Source organism: Lichenostomus cassidix, chromosome 20 (genome assembly GCF_008360975.1).
Source record: "Lichenostomus cassidix isolate B80296 chromosome 20, HeHo_3.0, whole genome shotgun sequence".
Lineage (NCBI taxonomy): Eukaryota > Metazoa > Chordata > Aves > Passeriformes > Meliphagidae > Lichenostomus > Lichenostomus cassidix.
The window spans coordinates 11,595,536-11,622,136 of record NC_139500.1 but is presented as its reverse complement, the minus strand read 5'-3'; the positions used below and the strand labels follow the sequence as shown (position 1 = coordinate 11,622,136).

At 49.4% G+C, this 26,601-nt stretch overlaps 1 protein-coding gene across 2 annotated transcripts in view; it reads right to left on the bottom strand.

The window, feature by feature from the left end:
* ACSS2 (acyl-CoA synthetase short chain family member 2) overlaps positions 1-20,998 on the bottom strand; it is a 31,145-nt gene extending 10,147 nt beyond the window's left edge. The window contains exons 1-7 of one of the 2 annotated variants that reach the window (XM_085079606.1): positions 20,796-20,998; positions 20,307-20,502; positions 3,894-3,985; positions 3,301-3,404; positions 2,968-3,040; positions 2,117-2,192; positions 1,095-1,209 (exon numbers count right to left, since the gene is read on the bottom strand). In XM_085079606.1, the coding sequence (XP_084935732.1) occupies positions 1,095-1,209; positions 2,117-2,192; positions 2,968-3,040; positions 3,301-3,404; positions 3,894-3,985; positions 20,307-20,502; positions 20,796-20,919 (780 nt within the window). In that variant the 5' untranslated portion in view covers positions 20,920-20,998. The remainder of the gene's footprint in view (positions 1-1,094; positions 1,210-2,116; positions 2,193-2,967; positions 3,041-3,300; positions 3,405-3,893; positions 3,986-20,306; positions 20,503-20,795) is intronic. The other variant, XM_085079607.1, reaches the window with a different exon arrangement.
* Between the last annotated feature and the right edge of the window lie 5,603 nt (positions 20,999-26,601).

Below are 26,601 nucleotides of genomic sequence, written 5' to 3'. Positions count from 1 at the left end.
GCACAGGTTGCCCTGCAATCCCCCAGCCAGGGAAACCTCACACAGGAAGGCTGCTCTGCTCCAATTTTCCCCTTCCTTTGCACCTACCCTGCCCTCACAGGAGAAGGAGCAGAGCAAGCCAAGGAACATGGTCAGGCTGTCAGACACAGAGCAACACCCCAATAAAATTAACATAGCTGAACGAGGAAAAATAACTCAAAGTTAGAGAACCTGCTGGACTTTTCATTCCAGGGATATGCACAGACCATTCCTCCTGAAAGCAGAGTCTAGAGCTCAAACACTCCCCAAATACAACCCATTTCTGAGCCAGCCTGGGGATAACTCAGTGAAAATAATCACCAAACACCAAAATAATCACCAGGGACAGAAGACATCATTGCAAGACATGGAACTGTGGGATAGCTGAAAGTAACCTGCCTTTGGAGCATGTAAGGGTTGGGCACAGCAGGGCTGCTCAGCAGCCTCGGGAGCTCAGCAGGCAGCCACAGCTCCATGACACCTTCTCCTCCTTCCACCACCATCTCACCACATCCCTCTGGACCACATCCTTTCATCTGCTTTCAATTGCAAAGGAAAGGCCCAGCCTGACAGCTGCCAGAGTCCCTGTGCCAGCTGCACACACCCTGCACTGCTCTCAGCAGATGATTGCTGCCATGTCAGGGGCTGTGCTGAGCCCACACCATGAGCACAGATCTCCTGGTTTTCCTCTCCAGCTTCCAGTGTCACAGCTACAGTGCAGCACAGCACTGGTCTTTGCACAAAAGGGGACAGAGAGAAAGGGTTAGGAAGGAAAAGTCCTTTACCAGGCAGAGGAAAATAGGCATCTTGTCCTAGTGGCTTTGGAAGATGTACTTAGGGGTCCTGTGGGCTGGCAGATTGTGAGGGTGTTAAAGCAGCAGGGAGGGGATCTTGGTAAGGAAAAGGAACCATATTTTGATCACTCACATTACAATGCCAGCAAGGAGGGGAGAAAACAGGAACAGGAGTCAAAACAGGAGCATCCAGGGAATCCCTGCAGTGGCTCTGCACTGATGGATTTGCTGGTCTCAGGCCCATGGAAATAAAACCTCCCTCTCATTCCCCTAGGAACATACCTGCACATCCTGGCACAGCCTTTTCAGAGGGGGAGACTTGCTGCAGGCCCCATCCACTGCTATCTCTTCCCTGCCCAGGTGCTTCACCACGATGCACTTTTTCAAAGAGGATCCCCTGTAAAAGGCAGGAGCTGTCAGACTGGGCTGTTCTGGGGCTGAGGCAGCCCTTCCTGGAATCACAGGCAGCACTGGAGGCAGGGCAGGGGCCTGGAGTTGCTTTTTTTGAGCTGGAGCATTTGGTGCCATGCAAGTTCCAGGCACACCATGAGCTTCCAGGGACACCAGCCACAGAACAGAGCTCGGAGAACAGGAACAATCTGTGCAGAGCTTACTGGGAAGTAATCAGGTGTGAGACCCCTGCTTTCTCCCAGGAACCACAAGTCTCTCTCCCAGAACACTACTGTGGAGATGCCTTACAACTCCCAAATCTGCCTGTCTGTGACCATGAACACAACCTCCCACCAGGCAATATAAATGGCTGCTCCAACCCCTAGGCATGACTGTCTCAGAGGCAGGAAAGGCTTCCAAAGCCTGATTATATGTCAAGGAAAAGAGTGGGTGTTTGCCCCCTCATGAGGGCAAACACAGCCTACAAACTGCTGACAGAATGATCTTATTTCCCTTCAGCCCTGTCAGAGTATCAACACAGTCTCCATCAGTTAATTCCCAGCTTCAGGATCACTTCAGTCCTCCAAGGTACCTATTTTTACAGAAATATAAACATACGTTTTTAAATTGAAGGCTTTTAAAGAGTTTGAATTTCTAATGTGCAGACTATCTGCCCTGAATTTCCATGTTTGATCTAACACACAAACCCACATTCAGTCTCACACAAGCTCCACAGATGCTGTGTCTGTAAGCTTGGCAAAGGCATTTCACCATGATTATTTCCCTTTCTGTAACATCTGATGACTGTTTGTGTCAGACCTGCTGCAGAGTCTGCCCACCTATGACAACTCCCATTTGTACAGGAGCAGATTCTGGCAGCAATGCCCTTTTTTCACAAGGGAATCCAAACTTACTTGTCTTTACATTTCTGGATGGCTTCATCTGCAATCTGCTTCAGGTTCACCAGCTTGTCCCCTCGATAAAAGGCATCTGCAAAATGGTAAGGGAAAGTCAGACAGGCTTCCCTGACAGGGCTGCCTGGGACAGCTGGAGCAACAAGAAGTTTCAGGAGAGAGGGACAAGCAGAGCTCCTGCACTGAAGTGAAGGAAAGCAGACAAGCAGCTGATGGGAAAGCTTTCCTAATGCACTCTTTTAGCCTAGAGAAACAGATGCCAAAAGAAACGGTGGAATTCCTTCTCTGGGAGAGGTCCCAGTTTGACCTGACATATCTCTTGGGAATATTCTGTGGGAAATAATCCAATACATCCAGAACATGGACTGCAGTTTAGTAGGCCCTTTTCACGCCACGGGAATTATTAAAAACACTATTTCTTGCACTATTGGAAATGCAGAGTGCTGCATGCAGCCACTGCCATGTTCTCAATCCTTTGCTTTACAAGGGCGGGAGCTGCAGCAGAAATGTCCTTAAAACTGGGAACGGTGGGAATTCTTATATTACGCCTGCCTCATGACACATCTTGCAAACATCTGGCTGATTGTGAGGAGGAGCAAGGATGAGAAGTGTTTGGAAACATGCTATTAGCAGCTGGTGACATCAAGCTTTACAGGACAAACTGGGGGGTTGGTTTGAGGCTTCACCACATGTTCTGAGTGGGAAGCAGCACTCGGGCACAGCTACAGCACTGCATCCACCCTGGGAGGCTTAGCTGAGGCACTGCCTCTGCCTCTTCCACTTTCAGGTTTTTCAAATAAAGACCTTTCAGCCAGGCAGCAGCAAAGGAGACGCTCAGATGTGTGTTTTACCTGCCGTGATGAGGAGAGAGCAACCGCAGTCAAGGATCCGCTCGCAAAGGGAGTCTGCAGAGAAACCTGCAAACTGCCAGAGAGCACACAGCAGAGTCAGCAAGGACACACAGAAAACCTAGCCCCAAACCCCAGCAGCTGCTGTGCAGCTCACCCAAGGCAAATGATTCACCACCAGGCACTGGTGGAGAGAGCTGGAGGAGCTCACTGCACAGTTAATGCAGGGAAACAGCAGCACCTTTAATTTCTATCTCATTCCACTCCTCTCCCAAAACCAAGAGCTGCTGCCCTCAGAGCTCAGCACCAAGAGCAGCACAAAGAGCTTGTTCCTACCACAACAGAGTGCAGAGCTCCAATCCTGGCACAGGCAAGCATGGCTACAACCAGCTCCAGGATCATTGGCAGGTAGATGGAAACCCGGTCTCCTTTCTTCACCCCTAAGGAGGGAAAGTGAACATGGCATTTGTCAAAATGAACACGCCACATGTCAAAAGAAGAGGATATAGAAATAGATTGATGATTTTAATTCCTGATATGCACACAATAAAGCTTCAGCTGGAGTTAGGGCCGAAGCAGCCTTGGGTTTTGCCTTTCAAGCACTATGGCTCTTGAGAGATGGTGACAATGAACACTCCATGTTGTCATCTGCCTCCCTGAAGAAAGTGGAAAAGTAACCAGAACCCACTGCTTGCTGGAAAACCCCAAATCAGCAATTTTTTAGCACAGATTTTGTCCTTGTACAGTTGACACGACCAGCACTGAGCAGTTTTTTACAGACAGAGCCATGGATCAATCTGTGCATTGCAGAGCAAATTGATGAGAATTACTCAACAGACTGGCAACCACTCAAGACGTGACCCCAATGTCCAAACCCTTGCCCGAATGCCTTCCCAGTACCCCGTGCTCCTGGTTCCTCAGCTGTGTACCTTGGCTGCGGAGGACATTGGCAAACTGGCAGACTTTGTGCAGCAGCTCATTGTATGTGATTTTTGTGGAATCTCCAGGTTCATTCCCTTCCCTGGAAGAGATAAAATGTGTTACTCTACAGGCAGTACAAGGTAAGAGTGACACTCAAAACAGCTCTGGCCAACAAATATGTCCTCACGTGCCCTTCCAAGCACTGAGTAACCAAACTCCAGAAATCCAATTCTGGACTAAAGTTCTCTAATAGGAGGAAAATTTAGTCCAAAGTCCCCACCCCTGTGTAGATCACTCCTGAAAGCTACTGAATGTGTGAAATGGAAATACTGGCACTTTCAGAGAGGCAAGAAGAGACCAACAAAACCAAAGCTAAGAGTGCACAGGCTCAGGAGCACTCTGGGATTTATGGCATGGGTGCTTACGCCTGCAGATATCCCTGCATGAAACATGGGCCAATGTGCAGCAACACCCAACCTCCAAATACCTGACCTCTGATGGGCTGGGATGGGATGCCAAGGGCTGTCTTGTTTTCCAAGGTCATATATAAATACACCCGTGTATATTTGTTCAGTGTCATGCCTGCTCTGCCTTACTCCCCCTGTGGTCCTCCATGAACCATCTACAGGCTCCTGCAGCCCAGACTCTGCTGGGAAGAAGAGCCAAGGGCTGCACCCAGAGATGGGACACCAATGTCATATCTCCAGGGAAACCATTTGCTACGTGAGTAAAAACCAGCTAATTTTAATGTGACACAACATTTCAGCCCATGCAAATGTAGTGGCACTCCCAAAGGATCAGGAATAAAGAGTTTGGTATGACTTCACACTTGGAGAAGCAGCAGTCTCCTACACTCTGGAAGGACAGAGACTTTTCCAGGTCTCTCCAAGGCAGCCAGCACAGAAACTCCAGTGATCCATAGAAGAATAGGGGTATCACATCACTCTCAGCTGACAGCCCTCCTGGAAAAGTGTCCCCTTAGTCTGTGCAGCCAAATGAAAAGCAACACTGGTGCTGGGGAGAGGCCAGAAGCACATCCATGCCATGTGCTCCCTTAGGATTACAGCCAGGCTCTGCCTAGCTCTGAAACAGAAACCTCACTTCTTCCACACATCAAACAGAGCACACTAAGTACAGCAATCTAGCAAAAACCAACCACCTTCCCCAGCAACACAAACAGCAGCAAGCCTTCTGGGATGCAGAAATGTATAAAGCAACACCCTCATTTCTCATGTAATTCTGTAAATTATGCCATTGTGTGCCAGCACAACAGTGACCATGTGCTCCAGTGGCAGCCATGGTCCTGGTGGAAAAACCACCAGAGTTGGGAGAGCCCCACTGATACAAGCTCTGCTCCTGCCCCATGCAGAACAGGGGTTCCAGAACTGGTGGTTACACCTGGATCATCATTTGTGGATCTGCTGCTTACACACTTGTCTTATCCCTCTTGATACCCAGTTACACTCCTGGCTTCCACAGTGCTCTGCAGCAACTGGGTCCATGGATACCTGCAGTGACACAGGACAGGGAATCTTCCCACCACTGGCTCCTGGAAGGGTGATCCCCTGCTTGGTCCTTTATGCAAGTTTGGCCCCTTCTAAGTGCAAAGGGGAGAGACACAAGAACACAAGGCAGAAGCAAAGCATGGGAATGTGAACCAGTGCCCAGGGCAGGCGGCTCAGCCTTGACATCCCAGCAGTTTCCTCTCCTTTTCCCATCACAGCCAGAAGCATCACTTTGAGCTAAATGACATGTGAAACCATTAGTCAAGGTCCCTTACAGGAGGACTCTCAGCTAGGAAAGGGAAACCAGGAAATCAGAGTTTCCTTTTTCATTCTGTTACCTGAGGTCAAAGATCCAAGAGCTGATTTCAGTGCTGGGCTGAGCAGCTGTAACTGATCTGGCTCAAAGGAAGAGCATCTGCTTCTGCTGTGTCTGGCTGCACACCGAGTGCCTTTCCTCACCATCCAGGCTTTCCTTTGTGTACCTACATCAAGGCTGGTGCTGTGCAAACCTGCTTGTGTCCAGGCGTGCAGGATCACTGTATGTGCAGCTCTCTCCTCAGCTACGGGCCTTGCTATGGAGCAGCTCTTAAAAGACAATTATAATGCTCCCAAATGCAAGCTGGAGCATCCCAGCCCACTAATCCCTCACCTGAAGGTCACTGGGGTCTGCTGGGCACCACAGGCAGGCCCTGCACAAGCCAGCCCCCAGCCCAACAAAACAGGCCAGAGAGGAAGGATGTCCCTTTGTCCATGCTCTGTCTCAGTGAAGGATCTAATTACCGCCTTTACTAAGAAAGAAACACATTAGGAGGAAAGACTAGCACAGGCTGCCCATGGCCCTGTGTGCCATTTGGGGGCTGAGCAGCCAAGGGGAGAGGCAGCCAGGTCAGCCAAGCTGTGGGTTCTGAGGGGAGCAGCCCTGTGACCCTCTGAGCAGAGCTGCCTCCTGCACACAGTGCCCATGAGGGACAAGCAGCTGCCCTGAGCCACCCAGCATGAGGCACTGCAAGGACATTCCTGCTCTCCCTGCACACGAGAGGCACATCTCAAATACACCAGGTCCTCCTCCTTGGCAGCATTTCGGAGGGACATTCAGGCCAAGGAATGTACTCAAGCTCATTCTCAAGGCCAGAACACATAGGGCACTGCAGGAGAAGCACAGAGCAAAGTCAAAGAGAAGTTAAAACTTCTGTGAGGATTTTCAGGGGGCTTTCAAAGTCCTTTCCATTCATTTGCGTGACTGCAAAACAGCTCCACCACCACCAGCAGGCAAAACCTCAGGCTCCAGATTTTAAGAAGACCTTGTGTTCAATGGGAAACAAATCATGTCCTTGTTTCTACAGGACAAGATGCCTCCTTTCAGTGCATCTCCAGCCAAGGCCTCAAGCAGTCTCTCAAGAGCAGGCAATTGCTTTGTGTCTCCCTGCATCTGAAAATAGTCTGGAGTGCCCACAGCTATACTCAGCAGGCTACAGCAGCACTCAGACTGCTCTGCCCTCTGCTCTGGCACAAAAGCCCAGCCAATGATGTATTTTAGACAGGGCATTTAAAGGAATGCCCACTCGCATGCTATTGAGTACTCTCTGCGTCAAAAGCGAGCCTGGAAATTCCTGGCATCCAAGGTCTGCCAGCAGCATCTTCCCAACGGTGCCCATCTGACATAAGCAAGAGCTGTCAGCCCTGAGGATCTCACATGGGCTCCCTTGTCCAAATTCAATTGAAAAAGAAATAAAACTACAATTAAAACCCTCACTCTTCTGAAAACAGCACTGCAGAAGTCACGTCTGCAGTTCTAACCCTACCAAATCCAACACCCTCCAAATACGTATTTTGTTAGGATCTGGTGGTGAAAATAGTTGGTAGCAGCACTGCTGTGATTGTTCATGTGCAATCTCTGCACTAACAGTAAGGCTTCTTCTGAAAGGAAAATCCAATTCTCAGCTCCCCAAACACGCCAGATACATCATTAGATGTAATACATGGTGAAGAGTAGTCTTTTTTTCCATCTTCAAACAGAGTCCCACATTTAGCAACTGTAATCCAAAATTTTACACTATCATCTGGCTCATGGTAGGAATGTATTTAAGATTTTTAGCACTTGAGAAGCCTGTGTTTTACATATCACATGCTGCGTGAATGCTCAGCTGGAGAAAGGCAAGTTTTGGCCATATGGAATACATACAGAAGAAATTTATCCCTGTGAGGGTGGGCAGGCCCTGGCACAGGGTGCCCAGAGAAGCTGTGGCTGCCCCTGGATCCTTGGAAGTGTCCAAGGCCAGGCTGGACAGGGCTTGGAGCAGCCTGGGATAGTGGAAGGTGTCCCTGCCCATGGCAGGGGGTGGAATGAGATGATCTTTAAGGTCCTTTCCAACCCAACCCATTCTGGTTCTAAGGTCTCCACCAAACCACCCACTGACTCAGTAAATGCAAGTCTTTCAACTAAACACACAGCTGCACAACTGGATGCAGTCTCCTAGAATTTGTTGAAGGTTTCATGCAAAGAGGATAATGCTCTATCTGCCTGCAGCCATTCCTTGCCCAGAGACCCCAAGGGCATTGGGGAGCACCACACCACTGCAGTGTGCAGGATGGTAGTGCCCAGCCCTGCTCCAAATAGATCCCAGCCAACATTTGAAAGGCAGCACAGGCTCTGCAGAGCTCTTATCCTCGTGCTCTCTCCTGCTAGCAGTTAAAACAAGAGGGTCCCCACTTCAGAGAAGGTGCTGTGACACACAGTGCAGCACCTCTGGTGGCCCTGCCAGCATCTGAGCAAGGAACAATTGCATGGAGAAGTCACAGGGGCAGGGGACAAAGAAAGCATCAGGTGGGAAGGCTGAACACTTGTCACCTCTGTGGCACTACCACCCTTACAGGGAGCTCACAGACTGCCTGCTCAGCTGGAAGTTTGACCTTGGAGAGATGCAGAGCTGTTTCACCTGGTGCCCTGGTAATAAATCAGGGTTAAACTTCCCTGTTAGAGCCACCACACAGGTGAGCAAGTGATTTCATGCTGTGCAAGCATGGTGTAGTAGGGAAGGTGGTTTGTAGGAGCAGCAAGCATTTCTGCAGAGCCCCATTAGCTGAAGCACTGACCCTGTGGAGCAGTCAGGGATGAGGAGCAGCAGTGTGGGACAGGGATGCTGTGCCCAGATGCTCTCCCGGATATTTGCATCAAAGCAGGTCAAGAAGTTCCCATGCTCAGCCAAGCACCAGGGCTGACTACAGGGCTTCTCAAAGCACTGGTCTGCTTCACCCACTCATCACATAACCGAGTGAGCTGAGCCCATCTCAGCTGCAGGGTGACAAACAGGAGAGAGGGACAGGAATTCAGTGGCCAAAGGGACACACACTTCCCAGAGAATCCACACAGACCAAGCAAAGCTAACCCAAAAGCGAATCAGCAATGCTGTTTGGTTTTCCCTCTTTCACCACATTTCCAAAGAATAGTTATTTGCATCACCTGTTTGAGTAACAGATGACTACGACTCCCTACGCAAAGCTGCCCCAGTATTGGCAAGGAGCAGCAGGAAGTGTGGGTTGCATCAGTGGCAATTACACTTTTCAAAAGAAATGAGGATGATAATTGTGGTTTACAAGGGCTACAGTACCACTAAGAGAAGCTGGTATACAGGAGAAAAGAAGGAAATAAAGCCAAGCTAGCGAAGTGTTAGAAGTTTTCAAGATCTGCCAGGCCATCTGCCGATCCACACAGCGAGAAACAGAAAAATCACAGACCAAAGCTAGCTAGGGACAAAGCCAAAGCCTTTGTGATCCCTGAAAATGCTCCCACTGAGGACCAAAGGGGCTGCAGATCATTTAAGTTTCTCCTCTAAGCTCCTGTCAACACATCACTCCTTTTTACAAGGGCATGTAGTGACAGGACAAGCGGCAATGGCTTTAAACTGAAAGAATAGGTTTAGATTGGATATTAGAAAGAAATTCTTCCCTGTGAGGGTGAGGAGGCCCTGGCACAGGGTGCCCAGAGAAGCTGTGGCTGCCCCTGGATCCCTGGCAGTGTCCAAAGCCTGGTTGGATGGGGTTTGGAGCAGCCTGGGATAGTGGAAGGTGTCCCTACCCATGGCAGAGGGGTGGAATAAGATGAGCTTTCATGTCCCTTCCAACCGAAACCATTCTGTGATTGTATAAAAGCAGTAACCCAAAGTTGCCAAGCCCAGGCATGAGGCACCTGAAAGGCAAATTTTCAGAGCACAGCAAACCACCTCAAAACCACCAGGTTTCATTTTCCAGCTGGCAGAGAGGCCATGGCAGCCCAGAGAGCAATTTTTCTTAATGCAGGAAAAAGGCTCTGCACTTTACCTACGGGAAAACACCCTTAAGAAAACACAGATTCCCAGTTTGGAAAAGGTGTTAGAAGAGGGAAAGAAGCCTTTACCAGATGATGCCATGTCACAGGAAGAATTTGGGAATTCAATTCACAGTGGGGAACCACAGAGAGACTCAATGATTGCAAAGGTCTTCTCCAACCTAGTTAATTCTGTGATTGTGTGACTCCAGTAGAGCAGAGATGGGGACTGTGGGAATGTCCACCATCTCTGTTGCCATCTAAACTAAAACATGCTCAGAGCCCAAAATCCCTCCTAAGCGTGGGACCAAATGCAGCATGAGAGCTCTCCAGCTCCTGCTTCACCAGCAGCCTGTCCTCAGTGCAGGGTAGAAGGTAAAGGAAGGAATTCTCCTGCTGTGGTGACAGCTCTTCACGTGCAAGGTCACCAGGGGCGGCCAGGAGGACTCATGGCTCCCTGATCCATTCCACATCCAGAATTAGAGCAGCCAAAATGCCAGGCAGAGCTGGGCTGAGCCAGGCTCCTGCCATGTGGGGAATGTGCTCACGTGTGAGCTGCATGGGCAGCGAGAGCCCCAGGCGTGCTCGGCCACCATGGTGTCAGCTGCTCACACACCTCCTGCCACCCCTTGGCCTCGGCTCTTCTTAGGACAGCCCCAAAAACTGCTGCCTGAAAAGGGGCTGCCTGGACATATCTTGGTTTTTCAAGAACAGCAGCAACCAAAACAGACAAAAATAGGATTTCTTCCTCCGCCCCAGCCTTGCTTATGCCACTTGAGAGAGGAACAGCACTTGAGTAAAGACAGCCTTTTAAATGTGTTTTTGAGATAATAGATTACATGGAAATGTGAATTCTGGGGACACCAGCTGTGCAAGATAATCAGAAAAAGACAGTCTTTCATTAGAAAAAAATTCTTGTACTTGTATGGATTGTTCAATATGGAAATGCCCTTAACTGCACAAGCAGATGAGTCTGCAGCAGGTCTGCAATAAAACCTCCATGAGAATATTTCATAATAACAGGGCAGACTGCCCAGTCCTGCCCATGCTTAATGTCACCATCTCCCACCACAGTAATGTAAAATTCCCAAAGGAGTTCTGGGAAGCCTGAGGTTTCTTGAGCAACAGGTTCCCCAGAAAGCTCAACCCCACCATCACCATGCTCAAGTCTCCTTGCGTCACAACATGGATCAAGAAAGAAGAAGTTGTGTAATGACAGAGCTCAGCTTGGGAGGGGCTGGTGAAAAGGTTTTCAGAGTGTGTTCAGAAATATTTGGCAGCACTGAGAGAACATTGTTGAGAAAACCTGGGAGCAGAAAGCCCAGGGAAAAGAAGAATTTTACCAGTTTAATACCATCATCTCCTAAACCCACACAGTTAACTCTGACAACTGAATTAAAACCATCCATCAAGTTTCCCCTCCAGTGTCCCCCCTACACTTAGGTAAGGCCCAACAAAGCTCTGCTCTCAAATCCATCTCTGAGCCAAACAATGCCAACTTAGCTGACTGTGTACCTGGGATGAAGGGGTTCCTATTGCTGTAGAGAAAGCCAAACTGGCTGTGTCAAAGCAGGAGGCCTGTGGTCTGCAGGGCACAATGTTCCGTGTTCAGCCCCAGCCCCATCCTCTCCAGCCTGGAGGTAGTCCCAACTGACTCCAACACAGGCACTGTCACTGTGCATTTTACAGAACAGCTAAAACAGAGCTTATTTCTACAGAGACACCATCTGCTCTTCAATCAAGGCATCAGTCCTCTAATCACCTTTAAAAATACCTATATGGAAACACAGCCTACAAAGCAAACACCCAACACCCTGCATGGTTGCTACTGTCCCATAGGAAAACCCCATCCATCTTTCTGTCCTTCCTTCTCATTAATTACATTCCCAGCTACTCTTTGTATTTGCAGCCTTCCAGAAGCTGAACAAATACCAGAGGCATCTAAAGAAATAATATTTATTCTGTGCAGCCCAGCCACTGTTCACTTTACCATACCCTGAGTGATCCTACACCACAGAGCCCAGCTGGAGGTGGACACTGCCCCAAAACCACTCTTTATCTATCAACCTGCCAAAATTCCCTCCAGTTATCCCACTCATGCCAGGCTATGCCCTAAACTCTACCTCAAGCCCCCTTTTTCAGGCAGTGGGATTCTCAGACAATTTCCCTACATGCTTGACACTGAGTAACCATCAAGTCAAGAGGAGAAGTATTAACTCTAGCTCTTACTTTCTGAAGTACTTTAAAACACAAGAGCACAGCCAATGAAGAAAAATGACAGCTTTTTGCCTCATTTTTTTAGGGGAGAGGTTCTTTTCAGCAAATTTTAATTACTTTTCTATAAACAAAATGATTACATAGCGTTGCAAAAGTAGTCATGTGCAAGACTCACCCAGCACGTCAGAGAGTTTGGCTGCCCTCAGCCAGCACTTGTGACCCCACAAGACAAACCCACTGAATGCTGCAGAAGAATGTGAGAGTTTGATATGAAAGGAAACATTTTAGATGTTTACCATCAGTGAGGTTTTCAAAGGAGCATGGACTATTTTTACCAGTCCAATGGGAGTAGGCCTTATGTTCAGTGCAAAACAGCTGATTCCTTGTTTAAACAATTTACAGTTGGGCTGTGGAACAGACCCTGGGTGAAGCTTCTGTAAGTAAAATAATCAACAAGCCATCTGCAGCTGGGAAATGCCCCATTTTGGGAAATAGCTGCATGTCTGGCTGGAACATTCTGCCAAATTATGAAGAGCTTCTAGAAACACAGAAAGCCAGGCGAGGCAATTTCAATGGAGGCTCAAACAATATCCATAAAGGTCATGGCAGGAAATAAGTCTTATAATCAGATTTTTGGTGGACATTTCAACTTCATGCATCATGAACCTCCAGAAGTAATCACCAGGTGTCACCTCTGGACTGTTACCTAAGGAATATCTCTTACAAGATAGTCAGTGGCAACAGGAATGGAAAACATGCTTCTCTGACACTGAATGAATCGTAGAATGAATGGTCTGGGTTGGAAGGGACCTTAAAGACCATCTGGTTTCAAGGGCAGGGACACCTTCCACTATCCCAGGTTGCTCCAAGCCCTGTCCAACCTGGCCTTGGACACTGCCAGGGATCCAGGGGCAGCCACAGCTTCTCTGGGCACTATCAGGTAGGTAGCCAGGTGTAACAAAGCAACTAGGAAGGCCTTCAACTTCCTTGAGGGATTCCCCAGAAGAAGGGAGGTGACATCTATGAAAATGAATTCATGGAAAACTGCCAGGGCTCACGATTTGCTACCGCACCTCATTTCGACATTCACAAGTGATGTGCAGAAATGCAAAGAGAGAACTGAAACCCTGCTGCAAAAGGGGGGAGGCAAAGCTCTTGTGAAACCTCTGGCCATCAACACTTCAGCCCAGCAGCTCTGGGCACAGAGAGTCCACCAGGCGCAGCAAATGCAACAGCCCACCAGAAAAATGCCACGCTTGGAACAAGCACCCACTCACACACTTTTGGCAAAGCCTGAGCGTTTTGTCCCCTACTTGGAGCAAGTCTCATCCACGTGGAGCCCGAATCCTTGTCCACTGCTGCTCCATTCACACCAGAGTGCCAGAGAAGAACACACAAGCCATTCACACAGCTAAAATAATCAAGTTTTCTAGTCCAGTGAGCAAACTGAAGGCTCTGATCTTCCGTGTCCTGAATCCATACAGAAGTTCACCAACCTCTCCGTCCACGAATTCCATTTATCCACCACAAGTTTCAAATCTCCTGCCAATATTTGCAATATGCCATCATTGCACAACCATGGTGCCCCTCCCTACAGTAATCAAGTATTCTTAAAACAGATCCAGTTGCCTGTAATAGATGCCAGCAAAAGGAGACAAAAGTTTCACAGACATGAGAAAATCCAGGTGCCATCGTGTGTGCACACACACCCCTCATACTGCCCCAGGTAGTTATTGTACAACCACACCCCCAGAGCCATGCAGAAAGGCAGCATGGGACAGTGTATAAAACAACATTTTTGGGTAAGGGCGTAAGCAGAAATTTGTGAAAAGTTATTAAATCCCTTGCACTGAATCTACAGAGCAAGAGCCTCTGTCAGAGCAATGAGCAGCACAGGGGAGAAGTACTAATTAAGAACACAAAAGCTGTCACTGGTGTCATTTACACAGCAGCACTGCACTTGTGTTCACAGCAGCTCAGCCCAGAGCCTCTTAGACTAAAACCAAAGTGCCACGTTGGGTCAGAAGCAGGGCTGATGTTTTGCCTCCAGGAGCAGCAGCAGGAGATGCTGTGACTGGAGCACGTGAGCCCAGCCACCACCAGCAGCTCTGTTTCAACACTGTCCTTGGCAGACCTGCTGCTGACTCTGAACAGTGACCACTGAAAGTGAGGATGCAAAGGGCAAGGCTAAACCAGCTCCATAAAAACATCATTCTTCCATTCACACTTGAATTACTTTCTTGAACAACTTTTTGTGGGAAACCTCCCAAAGGTGGTCTGAAAAGAGCTGTATCCAGCAGGTCTGCAAGCAGCTCCACCACCTCCCAGCAGCCTGCACTGGTTCATGCTCATTGTGTTCTACTAGGGATGCAAGTCAGATTTACAGGTTCCCAGGACCCCCTTCATTGCCCTCTCTGAGCAAAGAGGAACTGGCAACATCCCAGCCCTTGGCATGGCAGCCCTTTGCAAACACCACCAGCATACCCTGGCCAGCATCTATGCAATTCCACATTCAAGTTCCTGCCCCCATCTGGGGCACATGCCATCTAATCCTGGGCACTTATGGGCATCCCACTTGTTTATCTGCTCAAATACTTCCTGGATATTCCCTTACATTTATATAGATGGATGTTGTATCCCTGCCAGTAGCAACTACCAAAGGTTTCTGAGCAAAAGGTTGGGAACAAACAGATCCAACAAAACCAAATGAAAGCTGCTCCCCTGATTCAAGGCAGCTGAGCTGCTCTCCCAAGCAGGAGAGGTTAAACAACCCCTCTCCCCACTCCTCTGGAGCAACCAATCAAGTGCTGCCTGAGTTCCTTCTTTCTGAACAGAGAAGAAAAATCTCACTATCTCCAGGAGCAAGATTATGTGTTATTTGAGCTCAGTAAAAACTATTTCCAGAGAAAATCTTCAATAATATGGGACATCCTCCCATGGCACAAATCCAGGGGTGCCTCTGAATGGGCAAAACCAAAGGAGAGCACAGGCACTGGGTAATCAAGCAGGCACCAACCTTTAATACCTGTCCCTCTCCTGCCTTGACTGCAGAGCAGAGCAGCACAAGGCTCAGAGCACTCACTAGCTCCCTGCTCCTGCCCTGGCATCCTGGGATAGAAAAGGCACTGCAGAGAAGGAATGGGGCTTGAAATCCCCAAAACATCAAACTGATCACCTTTCCCAGCATCTCCCTGCAAACCAGCAAGTGTACCTGACAGCGATGAGTCACGTTCTGCTTTCAAGTCAGCCTCTGGAATGGGAAAATAATTTCCAGTGCCTCTGTGCATGTGGTGCTCAACCTGCTGACTCACAGCAGCCAGGAAAGCACACCCCATACATGCCTGAGGAGGTAGTTTGCTGTTCTCAGATATTTATTTCATCCCTCTGGCACAACTGCTCACTTGGGAACTACCTCAGAGATTTCACTAGTAATGAAGAGGATGGAGGATGCAGCACATCAACAGAAATGCTCGGGAGAGGAGAACTTCGAGACATGACAGAAGAAAATGGGTCTCAGCACACACACAGAGCCCTTGGAAACAAGTTTTAGACCATGACCCCTGTGTTTTCCAGCCCCTCAGACCAAAGTGAGAACCCCAAACCCTTAAGCAGGCATCACCATGCTGCCTTGGCGCAGCACCACCTTCTTATCTCATCCACAACCAAACCCACAGTAAGACAATTAGAGCAGCTACATGAATTTAATTTTAAGCCCATCATGACCTTGTTCTAAACAGCTCACAGTTGAAGTTGGAGACTCCATCCACCTATGGAGAAAAGTCAGGGAGCTACACCTGAGGAGAAGCTATGAGTCCCTCCTGTCCCAGTTGGTATTTATATATGAGTGTCCAACCACAGTGGCTGCCTGCAGTACTGCAGAGCACTAACCACACTGCTTGGTGACTGCCCTAGACCTGGGAGAGGAAGCATTTCAAAGAAGGCAGGAAAGCACATGGCTTGGACATGTCTGAGCTACTCCACTACTCCCCGTACTCTCTGTTTTAATACCATGTTTCTGTTGATGCTCCCCTCACTCCCACTCCAGCACTACTCACACAGCTCAGTCAGGGAGGGCCCCACGAGGCAGGGATGCTCCCGTTTCGAAGGATGAGAAATGCTGTCTGAAGCATCTAATTTTGTTACCCCCTCCCACGCTGGCAGATGTCACAAAGCCCACCAGAAATGAGCTACACTCTCTGTGACAGAATCTGCAACTATCATTGCCCTTGAAGAAGATACAAGATTTACAGCTTCATAAAACTCTAACACATTCAATGTAATTTATTACCTATTTTAGGTGCACATAATGTCCCTGATTTCCAGAAGAAGAGCATTGTACTGCTCAGCGGTGCTTTCAAAATAATAATAATATTAATCTGCCAAAACCAGCAACCTATCCCTCAGCACACACAACAGGGAGATGACATGGATTGCTGAGGATGCACCCCAGAAAGGGCTGAGTGGGGTCACCCCTTTTCCCACAGAAAATCCCCACCAGAAAAGGAGCTGTGCTGAGCCTGGGTAATGCTGTGGGCATGAACCAAACCAGGCACTGGCCAAGTGTGGATCAGTACAAGCAACCTTCCCAGAGGTGAATTTTGTTCTTTGAACAAACTGTGTGATTTAGGGATGTGCTCCAAACAAGTCATGCAGGAAGTTACCAAAGAATTGAAGGGTCAGTTTGATACAGGATACCCCAAAACCCTGAAGCCAGTGGGAGCAGCAGAGCCAAGTGCATCATGAAGCTGACTCCAATCAAGCACTTGGAAAGGCTGGATGTTAACAGCCAGCATCCTCAGCCACAGCATCTGTGCATATGACAGATGTGTGGGGTGGTTTGGTTTGTTTCTTTTATTTTTTTTCCAACATGTTCTCCTAGTTGTTGGGTTTTTCTTATAGAAAGTTTTATTGGAAGAAACCTCACCACTACAAGGCCCTAAATCCATTATTACATTTTAAAGTAAAATCATATAAAGAAACCCAAACCAAACAAACCACACCTCCTCATTTTATATTTGTATGTCCTGTTTTTTCTAGGCCCAGAAGAAGAACCATAAGCACTAATTCTTTTGTTAAATAAAGCTGAAGTAAACTCTGGCAGCCTTTACTGCCTTTATTGCTTCTTTCTAGAGTGTTTTGTCATATGCCAATACAAGAAAGCAGAAAATTAATACACTCTCCCAGAGATGGCAGAAGCCAGGAGCACCCTGCCAAGCCCCATCACGTTGGCTGTAGGAATTCTAAAAACAAAACTCTACATCCTTCCCCTGTCCCTTGGTCCCACCAGGAACCACCAGCACTGGAGCTGGGGGAACTGGTTTGAGAAACAGAGGCACAGGTTACACACAGGTCAGGCCTCATCCAAGTACTTTCACACCCTGGGGTCCCATTAGAGAGTTTTGCAATAGGTGTTGGTTTTGGTTTTTTTTTTAAATTCCCACCTGGTTATATTTTTACCTCCACAGGCTGCCCAGGCTGAAGTTTATATGAGATTATTAACAGACACTTCAGCACTGAACTAGAGGGCTGTCCAAGTGGCCTAGGCATGTCTACAGCAGGGTGAAGGAATACTGTGCTCCTGCCCTAATTAACCACCCATCACAAAGTCCTCAGCACTGCTGCAAGTCCCCTCAGTGTCCCAGTAGCTGGTCCAGTCCATTTCCCCTGCAAGAGTCACCACAGGTACCCAACTGCACAGCAGCCACTGTTAGTGACCTCAGCCTTTCCACACCATTATGAAAGAGATTTCACTTTTGAGAGCAGCACTTTATCAGAAGCATTTCCTGGAGCTTCTGTTCCTTTTTTTAGGCCACATCAGCAATACCAAGCAGAGAAAGAGGAATCAGAAGCAGCAAAACCAGAAATATTTGTAACATTCGCAAGCAGCTCAAGATATCATAGTGAAACAGGCAATAGGGAAAAATCCACATTTCCTACCAACCCAGGATGGCCATTTTGAACTACACAGTCCTAACAGCACCAGGAGGATGACACCACGACAGTGACTGTCACCTATGTACAAGTTCTGCAGCATTAGGCAATCCCATGTACTGCCCTTTGTGCTGAAAATGCAATTCCATGTGGCTTGGGATTAGACCCTCTGAGTGGAGCCAATTTGGGCAGTCCTGGACTGCTGGTGGTGCAGGAACCTTTAGAGCAGCTTGCCTGTAACAAATCCAGATGAGCTGCTCGCTGCTTCTCATCCATGCAAGACTGGAGACAGCCAGAGCCAGCAGTTGTGAGTTTTGTCAGGACACATTACTTCTCACATTACTCAGCAATGCCTCCAACCATTATTCAACTTTTCCCTAATTTCTCTCTCTGAAAGCAAAGACCATGGTCCTGCATCTTTTCAGAGCTCTCAGAGCTGGACAGTCAACCGAGCCTTGGTATAAGTTCAGCACCTTGCCCATCTAGCAGGCTACAGACTTTCTTAGAAGCAATCAAGTAGCTCAGGCATTTAAAAATAAAAACCTCTTCAGCTTTCAGAGGCTTTAATTTCTTTTTTGATTTTTCATACAGTGTGACAAATCTCAAGTGCTTTAGGGAGCCAGGCTTGTTCCAGAGTGTTAAATACAAAATGTGAGAGGACAAGATGACAGCAATTAATTATTGTTTTGTTTTGAAGAGAAGCACGTGCCTGGAGAGGAGTTATTTTATGAGATGCAGCCCCCAGCCCAGCTTTCTCAAGTCCTCAGTGCCACACATGCCACATCCAGCATGACTCTTTCCATCCCTCCCATTGGCATCCCCACACAGCACTGCCAGGTCACTTGTGACAGAGCCACACTAGGAGAGTTTAGCCCAAAACAGTCAGGGGAAACTCGCTGCTAAGAAGGAAGACAGACTATTTTTTAGCACTGTGAACACCACGACTGACAGCCACCCACCATTCAAATATCCACTCCAAGCTTTGCTCAGCATTGCAAATATCCCCACACAGGCTGCCAGAATAACCAACAAGAAAAATGTTCATCAAGCCCAAATTAAAGCCGTAGGCTGCTGCCTCGCTGTCACACAAAGATTTATTTCAAGAAGAACCCAGTCCCTCCATAAACACCAGCACAAGGCCAGCACTGGCTGCCAAATGGCTTTGTTTGCTGGCACACCTTTACCTGAATGAGTTTACAGCAGCGTTTTCATTCAGAACCTGCAGTCATTTTGCATTTTACATGAGCAAGAGAATATATTTAACTAGGAGGGAAGTAAACACTTTCCAGCATTTCACCTGTGCTTTATCAATATGATTATCTGCTAGGCAATGTGTGCAATTCTTTCACTGAAGCAGAAGGGCTATGGAGAGAAACTCTAGAAACCCTCTGAACCAAATTTTACAGCCACAGCCACACTGGTATAACCATGTTCCTTTCTGCAGTGGGGTGAATTGCAGTCAACTTTACACCAGGTGACTCAGGGGGACTTTCAGCTGCACAGTAAATCACTTAGGCCATCTGATATTTTTATTGCAATGACAGTAAGATTTCTCCATCAGCTCTGCTGAAAGCTCTCACCATATCCCAATGAGTTACTGCATCCCTAACATGGGGCACATTTAATTGTGCTTCTGCCCTACCACATACAGTCATAGCCAGGTAACATAAATATCAGTTCAAGGGAAACAGCAAAATGCACAGGAGAGCCAAGCACAGCTCTGTCTGGGAACACAGCTGTGGTGCCAGCTGAGCTAGTTCAGCAGGGTAGCATTACTTCTGGAGCTCGGACATCACCAGTGAAACCTACTTTGCATCAATATGAAAATTAAGGTTTTCATAACATAGGTTTTAACACTAGTAACTACTTTGATAAAAAACCACAAACATACTCCAGATAGGGCTGGAAGTAACTTTTCTTCCCAAAGGTAGAGAAGACAGTCTTTCTGAAAGCACCACAAGGAATCTACAAACAAGCACAGGTATTAGGAGAACCTTTCTGCCACGGGAGTGGAAACTTGCCAGACCCGCAAAACATAAACACAGGAGATAATGGGGTTTATTAGCTCTAAGCCGTCAGATGTTGGCTGTTCCTCACGCCGTGTCTCTATCCACATCTACCTCCTTCACCAGGGAGCAGTGGCACCTGCCTGACTCCCGTCTGACCACTCCGAGCTCTCAGCAGGTACAACTGCGAAGGCAAAGCTGGGAGTCAGACGTTCTTCACTGCTATGCCGGGCACTTCAGCGCATCCCAGGAAGGGCAGAGAAGCTTCCCGGGAAGGGCAGAGAAGCTTCCCGGCACAGCTCTTCCCAAGGACACTGCAAGCAAACACGTGCTGAACCTATCTAAAGATCAGCCCCTCTCAGGTTTTATGCTTTCATTCACCTCAGTAGAAACCGACACTGTATCACTTTAGCGTGATATTTACACACCTTCTCCATTACAATAAAAACAGAAACTTACCAATAAAAAGCAACTTTGTCCCCAAGCTTCTTCTCATTGACATTTCTGTCCAGGAGGTTGTAGCAGATGTTGGTGGTCGCTCCTTTCATCCACTCGATGAAGATCTTCCCCTTGGTCACATCGAAGTTGTACTTCAGGAAGGGTCCCGTGTGCTGACGCTTCCAGTAGAACTCTTTGGCGATGTCCCCCCAAAATTCTGCAAAGGCAGCGGGCGCCGGAGCTCGTGAGAGGGAAACGGAGATGAGAAGCAAGGATAAGGGAAGCAGGGATGAGGGAAGCGGGAATGAGGGAAACGGGAGTGAGGAAAGCGAGGATGAGGGAAACGGGGATGAGGGAGGTGACACCGGTTACGGTAACACCGGGGACACCAAGGGCACCCCCTGAGCACCCCACACGCGGGGGTTGGCGGAGGGCTCCCCACAGCCCCGCGGGCAGCCCGGAGGGCCCGGGCAGCCGCCGCCCCGCAGCCCCGGCCCCGGCCCCGCTCACCGTGCGGCTCCTCCACGGAGCGCTGGTACAGCCGCTGGTAGTGGGGCAGCGAGGGGACGTGGGCCGCGGGCAGCAGCTCGGGCCGCGGCGGGTAGAGCCGGGCCTGCTCCCCCGGCTGCACCATGGCGGGGTGCCGGGGCTGTGCGCGGGCGGGGGCCGCCCAGCCCCGCTCAGCCGCCGCTCCGCGCCGAGCCGGGGGCGGGCACGGCGGGCACGGCCCGCCCTCACGGGGAGCGGAGCGGGGCGGCGGCCATGTTCCGCTGGGGCTGTGCTGCCGGCGGGGTCAGCGTGACAGCAGTGTCCCTGGGTCAGGGCCGGCCCTGTCTGCCGTGTCCCTGTGCCAGCGCTGTCCCGTGTCAGCGGTGGCCCCTGTCAGGCATGTCCTCTGGCAGTGGGTACCTCTGTGGCAGTGCTGGTCCCTGTGCGGGTGGTGTTGCTGTGGCGGTGCTGTCCCGTGTCAGCGGTGTCCCCCTCTCAGCCGTGTCTCTGTGTCTCTCTAGGAGACAGGTCACCCTGCAGCCATGTTCCCCTGCCCACCGTGTCCCCCCTGTCAGCCGTGTGTCCCCCACTAGCGGTGTTTCACTGTCAGTCATGGCCCCTCTGGCAGTGTCCCCCTGCCGGCCATGTCCCCTCCTTCTGCGGTGACCCCTGTCAGGGCTGTCCCTCTATCAGCCATGTCCCGCTGTCAGTGGTGGTCCTTGTCAACCCATGGCTCCCTGTCCTCCACCATCAGCCTGTCCCCCATGCCAGCAGTGTCCCCATGTAGCAGTGCTGCCCTGTCAGCCACCTCTCCCTGGTCAGCAGGAGCCGTGTCCCCTCCGTGCCGGTCCCTGCCACTTTGCCAGGCCAGGGAGCAGCGCAGGGTGCCACCCGTGAGATCCTCCTTCACCAGCCCCAGCACAAGCCATGGTCACCATGGCCACGCTCCATGCCTTGTCCCCCTGCGGAAAACAACTTTCGTTTGGATTCGCGACCCTCCACTTCCCCTCCGCTGAGCTCTGTGAGCACAGTGAGCTCCGCCAGGTCACTGAGCACCTTCCTCCTGCAAAAAAATGGTACAGCTCTTTCGAGGTAGTGAGAAATTAAACATTTTTTTTTACTTTTTTTTTTCACCAAGAAGGCAGTCAAATGCTGGAACAGGGTGGCAGCAGTGTCACAGTCCTTAGACACAGACAAAATCCAACAAGATAAGCCCCTGAGTAACCATGTCCACTGGAGTAGGAGGCTGGAGCTGGGGTCTCCCAGGGACCAACATGATTGCAAGAGTCTGGTCTTAGAGGCAGGAGTTGCCTGTGGTTGTACCTCCCACAGCAGACCCATTGTCATCCCGATCGTTAACATTCCCTGCATGGAGCCCAACTGCCCAACGGCCCTGATAACATTGCCTGCCAAGATGTTATTTCCTAGGCACGCTGCCAAAACCTCAAATTCCCCTTCTCCATTGGGGAATATCACCCCTTGGAGCAAAGCACTGCTGTGCCCAGGGAGCCACCTGCCCTGGGAATTCAGTGCTGGCTTGGGCCAGGGCCAAGGAGCACTCAAAAGATTAAAGTCCATAAACTTGAAGTTGGCACAGTGTCAGTGAGCAGGTACTGCCTACTCTGGTATCCTTGGGTTTTCCACAGTTTTGTACACTCCTTGGGAGTGTTGCCATGCTGTAGGCTGGAGGAGACATAAACCTGTGGACTGGTGACCATCATCTGTCACTCCAACCAATGTTCTCATCAGCAAAGAGGCCAGAAAGAGACAAAAGCAGCAGTGCTGGTGTGTATTTTCCATTGAAGATGCTCCCTAGATTTGAAGGGCACACCTGTGCTGCAGCTCCCTGCTCTGGTGTTAGTTTGCTGCCTGCCCACACTGCTCGGGGGCAAAGATTCTTCTGTGACTCCAATTAGGAGGACACAACTGGTTTACTTGGAGGTGAAACCCAGGAGTAGTTCAGGTGGTATCTACCTTCATAGGTTGTGTCCTATGGACAGTATCACTCCAGAGATACTCTCTACACACCTCTGACATGAGCTCAGCAGGATTTACACCCCAAATCAGTCAGCCACCCTCACACCACACGTGTGGCACATGTAACAAAGCTTCCTCAGCCATGTAGTATAAAATCCCTGTCCTGGAAAGCTGCAATGTGGACTCATATTATTAATTTCATTGTTATTAACAAAAAAACCCAACCAACCAAACAAAAAGTCACAGGAACATCAATGTGCAGGTCTCAGTCTCTACTAGTAAACCACATGGATGAAGGTGAAGTGTCCAGCACAAGTCCACATCCATTCAGATACACAATTTTAGCATATTCCTTATTGGACTTTCAGCCTGGGATCTCCAGTTTCTGAGCCCAGGCTGTCTCTGTTGCTAGACCAGTAAGGATACAGCCAAATCCTGCAAGATTTTTCCTTCTCCAACCAGCAGTATTGTTACCTCCAAGTTCCCTATTACAAAAAGCGGAGGTTTTTAAAGAAAAAGGCACTTTGGCTTTTTTACCCTGACGGGTATTTTTCAAGCTCCTCAGGAGCTATGGGAATTGCTCCAGCACTCCTCTTGGATAGATGGCCCAGGCACAGCCCCATGAATTTCTGGGTACACTTGGCACATCCTTTAACAACCCCAACTGGATATCACTCTGATCCTCTCCTGAGAAGTGGAACAAACCCAGCACTTCTCATGTCCTTCAGAAGCCACCTCAAGCTGAAAATTTTCTGTTATGAGTTGCCAGCCTTTATTTCTAGCAGGTTGTGTCCCAGGGATTTTGGATTTACCAGCAGCTCTCTAACAAGCCCTCTGTCCCCCTAAGTGCCAGGAAGGGGGCTGTCATTCACCCCAGTGCTGGGAAAGGGCTTTGTCACTCTCACTGTCACAGGACAGAGTCCCAGAGCCGGTGAAGAGGTGGTTTGCAGATCTGGGAGGCACCCTCTGCTTCCCTTCTCATTGGCTTTTTCTCTTGGTGATTTGTCTGGCTGAAATTCCCCTCCAGCCTCAGTGACAGCATGATTTCTGTCCAGCAACTGTTGCTTGCATGTGCAGGACATTCTGACCCACGAGGCTGGAGCAGCACCATGTCCCACCAGCCCCACGGCTGTCCTTCATCCAGCATTGTCCAGCCTGAGCCCCTGCATCCAGGGAATTTCGTTGTTGTGCTGCAGCTGTCCCCAGCTGTGGCCCAGGGAGCTGCCTGATGGCAAGATGGTGCATCTCCTCTCAGAAAGCACTTGCAAAGCAGAAAATTCCAAATAGCCTCTTATTGTTTTCCCAAGCTCTCTCCTCTTCCAGTAACTCTCCAAGCAGCTGCGTGCAGGGTTGTGAACCAGAGAGGTGGTACCATCAGCCAGACAGACCCCTGTGGCACAAACACAGCCCTCCTCACATCTTCATTTCAGTGTCTAACAGCTGAAAAACCACGGAATCATGGAGAGCTTTGGGTTGGAAGAGAGCTTAAAACTCATCTCATTCCACCCCCCTGCCATGGACAGGGACACCTTCCACTAGACCAGGTTGTTCCAAGCCCTGTCCAGCCTGTCCTTGAACACTTTATTTATATCTCCAGGTTTTCCTCGGTGATTTTACTTGATCTAGGGAAAGGGACCATGCTGTGTGACCATGCTTTGCTGCTCCAGCTCCTCCACTCCAGGGTAGTTTGCATCCAGCTGGGCTCCTGCCCTGGGAGCTGCTGTGTGGTGGGGCTGGAGGCAGCAGGGTTTGCTCTGAGCTTGGCTGTCAGCTCTCCTCACTCGCCAGGCAGTCCTGGAAAATCAGCTGCAGTTTAGGCCCTTTATTTCCTCTTCCTATAAAGGAATAAAAGTACTTAAAGTGTAAGCATAAGTGTATATTAAGGTCTCTTGTAGAGACTCAGAGGGTGCAAAAGAAGATAATGGCCAGGACGTGTGTTGTTGTCTTGTTCACACTGGGATACTCTGGAAAACAGCTTCTAGAAAACTTGGGATACTCTGGAAACAGCTTCTCTAGTGAAGCACCCACAGCAGCTCTGCAGCTATGGTGGGACCTTTCACCACATCTTCCCTGGTATGAAAGACCTTAGTCCTGGAGATGGTGGTTGTAGGGGAAAGAAACAGGAAACTGTGAACTGTTCTGTCCACCTCAGACCTTCTGATCCTGATGGGGTGAGCAGGAGGCAGGCTCAAGTGGGAAACTTGTGCTAATTTGGGCTCCTGGTGAGCAGGTGACTTACCTGGGGGCTCTAAGTGGGGACACGGGGCATTGCCTTCTGACTGGCCTTATTGCCAATAAAAGTGTGGGAATCACATCCCTGTTCATGCAAATCCCTGAGAGTATCAGGCAGGAAGGATGCAACCCACAGCAGTGGAGGAAGGAACCCAGCAAGGCACAGAGGTGTGTGAGCAACACCGAGGTACCAGGCTGATGGCTGAGGCTCATGGGCTTGTCTGGAGGAGAGACACCTCCTCTCTCACTGTGGGTCCACTCCTCCCAGAGCATCTCCTGGACATGGAGCCTGGACCAGAGCCTGGTGAGGCCGATTCACCAGCTGTCAGTGATGGTAATCAGAAAGTGCATCTTTTTATCATGGACTTTACTGTTGGTGAATATGCCACAGCATAAACAAGTTTATGCATTCCGTGGCCATGCCAGAGGCAGTAGGAGGTTTTATCAGAATATCCTGCAGAGAAAAGGGAAAATTTTCTTTAACTGCAGGCAAGGACAGAGAATTGAGGTGCACAACAAAAGAGCAAAGGATCTGGAAGGAATCACAAGTGACAACAGCAAAAGCTCCTGAGTCCTGTAGAGCAGGGGTGAGATGGAGTGAGAGGCACAGGAGATGGAGCAGGAGGATGTGACCAGGCTGTGGATCTTCCTGCTGGGGCTTTCTGGACTAATTTGCAGCACATGGCCAGGCTGGGCAGCCCTTCACTTGTGCTGAATGAATCAGCACTCAGCATCAACAGGGTTAAACACCGGGCTGCACTGTCTCCTGGCTGAGGACACTCCCCCTCGTCGCTGGCTGCAGAGAAAATTTTAATCAGCGCCGTGATAAGAGCCCTTCAGTCCTGCTGGGAGTTATCAGCTCCTTTGTTTGTAAATGTAACTGCTCAATACCAATACACTTGGCTCTGGGTTCCGGCACTTCCCTGCTCCACAGCCCTTTGGCTCAAGCTGCTCCTTCCCTCCAGCCGCGGCTTAATCGGGGTGTTAAAACAGGCCAGGTTGTGCTGAAAACAAGGATCAAGCCTCAGCTGCTTCCTTTCTACCCCTGCTGTCACTGGGAGAGAGCTCTGAATTTCAGGGGATTTTAAGCTTCAAGGAGTAGCTGATGCATATCAGAGCCTGGTAATTTAGCCCTCTGCAGAGTACAGACAATATATTCATAATCATTTTATATGGAGATGAGCTAGTAATGCAATCAGGCTTATAAATCAAACCCAGGAGACATATTAGTTCTGTTTGCCTGAGCTTCTTGAGCGATCTATCCACAGGAAAATGTCTGTCTGACTCTTGGATGGGGCCAATTAACTTATAAAGATGCTCTCTCCTCTCACAGTGGCTCGTTTGTTTACTTGGGCTCTGCCAGCTGGTGCAATTTTCATTCTGGGGGAGGGGGCCAGGTCGATGAGAGATTTGTTGGAAGCCTGGGCTGCAGAGGAAGGGAAGCGGCTGAGGAGAGGCAGTGCCTTCATCAGCAGAACGTAAAGGAGATTGTGGTTTAATAAACAGCTTCCCCATGTGAGCTGTCACTAGCCTTCACAGCGTGTCCTTGCACACCCATAAACGTGGCTGCCTTCTTCTGTCCCTGTTTTATTGAGCAGGAAGGGATAGCTCTGGGTCA